This window comes from Oryx dammah, unplaced genomic scaffold (assembly GCF_014754425.2).
Source record: "Oryx dammah isolate SB20612 unplaced genomic scaffold, SCBI_Odam_1.1 HiC_scaffold_1, whole genome shotgun sequence".
NCBI classification, from domain to species: Eukaryota; Metazoa; Chordata; class Mammalia; order Artiodactyla; family Bovidae; genus Oryx; species Oryx dammah.
Window position 1 is genome coordinate 53,460,135 of NW_024070185.1, and position 5,742 is coordinate 53,465,876.

Here is a 5,742-nt window from a genome sequence, read left to right on the forward strand (position 1 = left end):
CCTCAAGGGTGCAGAAGTGCCAACGTATTTTGGCAAGGGCAACCGCTTCTAGCCGCCCACGGTTCTCGGGCGGGCAAGCAGCCGAGCCGACAGGCTGGTGCAATCTCCCGCGCGCCTTGCATTGATCGAAAAGGGTTGAAACAGTAAACGCGAGGTGGAGCAACTGCTCATGAGCTGTGACTGCGAAGCACGACCAATAGGGATGCGAGTCCCGTTGCGCGAACCAATCAGCGCAGGGTCAGCGATAGTGCAGGCGGCTACAGGCGCCTCTCGGAACTGAAAGAGAGCGGAGAGTCCTCGCCAGCCGCAAACGTGTGCTGCCCACTCGATAGGTCCTCTCCGGCTGACTCGCCGTCCCTGCAGCAGCACCATGGACTCCCTGATACCGGTGGTCAACTTCGGACCCGGTCCTGCCAAGCTGCCGCGCTCCGTAAGTCCCAGGGAGCGCGCGCTAGGACTGCGCTCCAGGCGGGAGCAGGCGTGTTGGTGGCTGTGCATCCCTGCGTGGAGGGCTCGGATCCCCTCTACCCTCCCCGAGTCCCCTGAATACTGTGCATGAGTGTGCACGCTGAGTTCAGGATATGTCGCGGGTGGGCCTTTGGAAGAATACTTTGGAGAAGGAAACGAAGTTTGCTTGCTCAGCTGCCCCTGGCGCCGGCTACTGGTGCGCCGCGTGCTGAGTTCGGCCCGCCGGGGACCTGCTGGCTCGCTGCGCAACACACCTGCAAACTCAGGCGCTGTGCCTTCAACGGGTCGGACTAGGGGTGCGGCGGGAAAGAAAAAGCTCTCGACTGTGCATTCGCCTTGCCCAGCAGTGCTGCGAGCCAGGCAGTGTTGAGTGGATGCGTGAATGGACATGGTGAGTGAGTGGTGAATGGGGTTCGTGTTAACTGGAGCGAAGTGTAAACTAGAGGCCCGTGCAAAACCCCTTGGGAGCAGTGTTGGCTTCAGCTAGCACTTGGAAACGTTGCTTTTCAAAAATGTAAGTTTGAAAGACTTCAGTTCAGCCCAGCCTTTCCCTCTTTGCCTCTCAGAGACTCCACCCATCCCTAAACCTATTTTTCTCTGCTCTGTTTCACGCATAGATTTTTCCTCTCTGTACTGGCGTGTACCCTAAAGGCATTCCAATATTCAAGCTCTGGTAGGCACTGGGCAGCTAGCCCAGTTCGCTTCATTTTGTTCTGGAGCAAATGAATGACCGCATTCTCCCCCGGGCCATTACCAGACCTTTCAAGTGCGAGTGTAACTCATTCCCTGCCTTCCCAGCCCCCAGCCGGGTTCCAGCTCCTTCCCTAACCTTCAATACCCACTCCTCCCACCCCGCAGCTGTGAAGGAGGCCTAGTCTCTAATGTGCCTTGGACGCGTTGACCAGCTGCCCCTGCTGTTATATTTTGCTTTTTCTAGCCGGGATAACTGATAATACCTTGTAGCAACATGGGACATAGCCAAGTGCTTTTCAATTATCTATTGTTAAACAGAGTTGAAATATCCCTGGGACGGAGCCTTCTCTGTGTTGTCCTAAAAAGAGAGAATTTTTATAATTGTAGACGGGAAAGAACATTTTGCTTTTCTCAGTGCTTATAGTAGCTGAGAGTACAGGGCTTACTTTTTTCTTAGTTATTGCCGTCTGTTTTAGGTGAGATTCCCTGTCATAAATATGCAAACGTTTCTGCTACCCTCCCTGGTTTTCACCCTCCATGTTTTGGAGTCTTTGGCATATTTGTTTCCTGTGTAATTTGTTCTGCATTTATTATAAAGATAATGGTTATCAGTAATACAATTACTTATTATTTATTTTCCTGGAGGATTTATGCCTTCATATGTGTTCTCTAACCTGGGAGGGGGCAGCTGTTTCTATTTATGATTTTTCTTGAATTAGTTGAATTATAAAGATTAGAGAAGTTTTGCAAACTTTTTTTGGCTGTAACCATAATGAGAAATATATTTCACGAAGTGAGCAAATACCTGCACATAATTAAAACAAAAATTTATGAAGTATTTAGCCTGATGACTACAACATACACAATTTTATGTTCTATTCTGCTTTGGTCTATTCTAGTTCATTTAAAAAAATATCGGTTGTGATCCATAAAATGATTGCATTCTTCAGTTTGAAAAAAATAAACTTCACTTGATTAGAGGGGTGTGCTTTTTGGGTAGAAGTCTTTAAACCTTTTTATAATGATTTTGGTTATAAACCTTTATAGATGTTCTTTTCAGAGAATACTATAAGAGAATTCTATAAGAGGAAGGGAGTCTGAAAAGAAGTTCAAGGATGACTCTATCATAGATGTTTGTTTATACTAAAGAAAAGGATTCACTATAAGTTTGTTTGATCAGCCAGTGCTAATGTGTCCAGCAAAAATGATGACAAATTCTTAAGCCTCCTTTTTTTGTGTCTAATTCTTTATTGCTGAAATGTTTTTTCATACAAGTTGCAATCTAGTTTAGGTTATGTTTTATGAGATCTTTAGCCAGTATATTTTAAGGCAACTTCCTTTGATGGCAGGATGCTTCTACAAAGGGTTTGTCTCACCTATTTTGTACACATTTTTAGAGCTTTTCTTTCTGATATTTTTACTTTATGGCAGTTCACTCATACTCAAAGGTAGAAAGGGAATAATATAATGAAATTTATAGACCCAGCCAAGATTTAACATCTAAGGACATTTTGCTAATCTTGTTTCAGCACTCCCTCCCCTATACCCTCTTTCTCCCCTTGTGCTTCTGGATAAATTTTAAGCTAGTTCCAAATATTATGTCATTTCATTCCTGTAAACGCTGCAGCATGCATCTCTGATAAGGGCTTTCTATTCTTCTTACTGAAATGTGTATGAAATATATAGATGAAATAAGTACATATAAGTGTGTGTGTGTGTGCATGCTAAGCTCCTTCAGTCGTGTCCAACTCTTTGAGACTCCATGGACTATAACCTGCCAGGTTCCTCTGTCCATGGAATTCTCCAGGCCAGAATACTGGAGTGGGTTGCCATTTCATTCTCCAGGGAATGTTCCCCAACCCAGGGATTGAACCTGGGTCTCCTGCATTGCAGGCAGATTCTTTACCATCTAAGTCACCAGGGAGGCCCATATTAAAATATGTGTGTGTGTGTATACATATATATATAAATGAAATAGGTGTTTTTCTTTTCAGTGTGTAGTAATTTGGCTTTTACTTACCTTTGGGAAAAATAACAATGAGGCACCTCTTTAGCAAGTGAGCTGTGTATTTGGGGGCAGTGGGTGGAGAATGAGCTTTGCCCTTCCCCCCCTTTCCTGGCACCGGAGGATTGGCCATAAGATGGGTCCCACCTGTCCAGTTGCTCTTGTGAGACAGAATATGCTTATGGGATTGCAGTGATCTTACAAGATGGGTCAAAGGGCTGGACAGGGACATACAGTTAAGTTCTTTTGGCGACTCAGCTGAGATTCCTCACCTGCACACTGGGGATGAGAAAATCACCTTCAGCGCTGTTGTTGAGGGGGTGATCAGTACCCCCATGGGTGTAGGTGTGCATGCTAAGTCACGTCAGTCCTGCCTGACTCTGTGTAATCCTATGGACTGTAGCCTGCCAGGTTCCTCTGTCCATGGGATTCTCCAGGCAAGAATACTGGAGTGGGTCTCCTCCTCCAGAGGATCTTCCTGACCCAGGGACTGAACCCATGCTTCTTATATCTCCTGCCTTGGCAGGCTGGTTCTTGACTACCAGCGCCACCTGGGAAGCATCCCAGCCTAATCTTAATTCACAGCAAGTGCTTCCTACTTCCTGCCCAACCCACTCATTCCAGTAGACCAAAAAGATGGAAAATTGAGTTATCAGTTTAATTTGGGCATAAATTATTTTTTGTCCTCTATACCCGGAACTTTTAATGCTTTTGCTTTCAGAGAGTGGCAAATGCAGTTGTGAGGGTCACAAATGCAATTGTGAAGGGGACATTTTCTAGGGAATCAGATTTTTCCCAAAGTTATTCTTGAACTGATATTGACAGGTAAAGAATTGTTATTAGACAACTTGCTACTTGATTTTTATTTTACCTTCAAGTGAGTTTTTATCTCTAAATTTGTGCCTTTGGGAAAACTGTATCTTAGAATTGGTCATATTGCATAATTTCATACTCAACTTGAGTGTAAGTTGCATCATCAGGGTTCTGTGGGAACAGGCAGAGAAAGGGGATTGGCTGTGGCAGGGACAGATGCTTCCTCACAGACCCAGCGGGTGGAGCTTCTCCTTGCCCCTCCTCTTGCAGTTTGTGTGTCCAGAGAGAGTTGTGCATAGCATACTGAAATCATCTTATTTTCTTATATTTTTTTCCTAGGTGTTGCTAGAGGTGCAAAAAGAATTATTAGACTACAAAGGAATTGGGATTAGTGTTCTTGGTAAGATTTATTTTTGGATGTTGTGAATGTCCAAAGGGATTTAAAGGGAACTAACTAAAATGCATCATCAAGCCTAAAATTTCTACTGGGTCTTCCCATAGGCGTTTGTAGATGTATTTTTAAATTTTAATAACTTCTGTGGCATGTTTGATCAAAGCAATTTTGAAATCAACATAATGCTAGTGAGGGGTTTATACATCTCAGCTTACAATTTCATAGTCAGTTTTTGCTATACATAGGATCTAAGATCAAAAGATCCTGTGCATTCATATAATAGTGCCCAAACATTTATAATATTGTTTCACATTCTTTTTACAGTTTTTGCTGTTCTTAAACATGAACTCATTGAATGTACAGAAGTACACAAGTCTTTCTAGGAAGATTTTGCGTGTTAATAATTCCATTGTTTCTCTCCCCTCTGTTATTGGAAAAGATGACCTTTGAGTTCTAAAATGTACCTTTTTAAAAATTTTAATTTTCTTTTTCTTTTTTGGTAGTTCCAGAGGCTACAGAGTATTAAGAGATCGTAGGGTTAACTTTGTGTGCTATTTCTATTGAATTTTGTTCCTTAATTTGAATTAAGTGACATGTGCTTAAATTTCTGTGAAAGGACAGCACAGTATGGCGTTTTGTGCTGTTGTCCTAAAGGGCAGCCTTTGCAAACAATTCTTGTTTGTGAGAAAGTGATGAGAAATCAGAGACTGAAGAATAAGTTAGCAAATGGCTCAATCAGTGACTATCACCACTTGAAAAAAATCATTCTGCTGTGACAATAAAGTTAAACTGTTTGCAGTTTGCAGATCAGTTTGAATTTTCTCTTAAAATGTGTGGTCCATCATTTGTATGCAATATGACTGACATTTCACTTTATTATTTTATTTGCAAATTTTGTAGTTACATCTTCAATAACTTTTGTTCCTTTGGTTTTGAACTGGAATATTTTTCTGTTTGTTTATTTTTCCTTCCGCAGAAATGAGCCACAGGTCATCAGATTTCTCTAAGATTATCAATAACACAGAGAACCTTGTACGGGAATTGTTGTAAGTATAAAATTTTAAAGACAAAGTTGTGTTATTCTTGTTTGGTAATCCATATACCTAGGTGTATGTTGCATTATTACATTCTGCTATGTGTTCAGAATATTTCATTCTTAAAAGTCATCTTTTTAAGATTCTTTTATTTATTTATTTATTTTTAATTTTTTTTATTTTTTCGTCTCAGCTTCTTTATTTTTATTTTTTATTTTACTTTACAATTCTGTATTGGTTTTGCCATACATTGACATGAATCCACCACGGGTGTACATGCGTTCCCAAACATGAACCCCCCTCCCACCCCCCTCCCACCCCCCTCCCCACAACAT

At 42.1% G+C, this 5,742-nt stretch overlaps 1 protein-coding gene across 1 annotated transcript in view; it reads left to right on the forward strand.

Annotated features, from left to right (window-relative positions):
• Positions 1-206: 206 nt before the first annotated feature.
• The window catches only part of PSAT1 (phosphoserine aminotransferase 1), a 28,401-nt gene continuing 22,865 nt past the window's right edge, over positions 207-5,742 (forward strand). Inside the window, exons 1-3 of the mRNA XM_040257931.1 lie at positions 207-430; positions 4,319-4,379; positions 5,350-5,419. Coding sequence (XP_040113865.1) covers positions 371-430; positions 4,319-4,379; positions 5,350-5,419 — 191 coding nt within the window. The 5' untranslated portion in view covers positions 207-370. The remainder of the gene's footprint in view (positions 431-4,318; positions 4,380-5,349; positions 5,420-5,742) is intronic.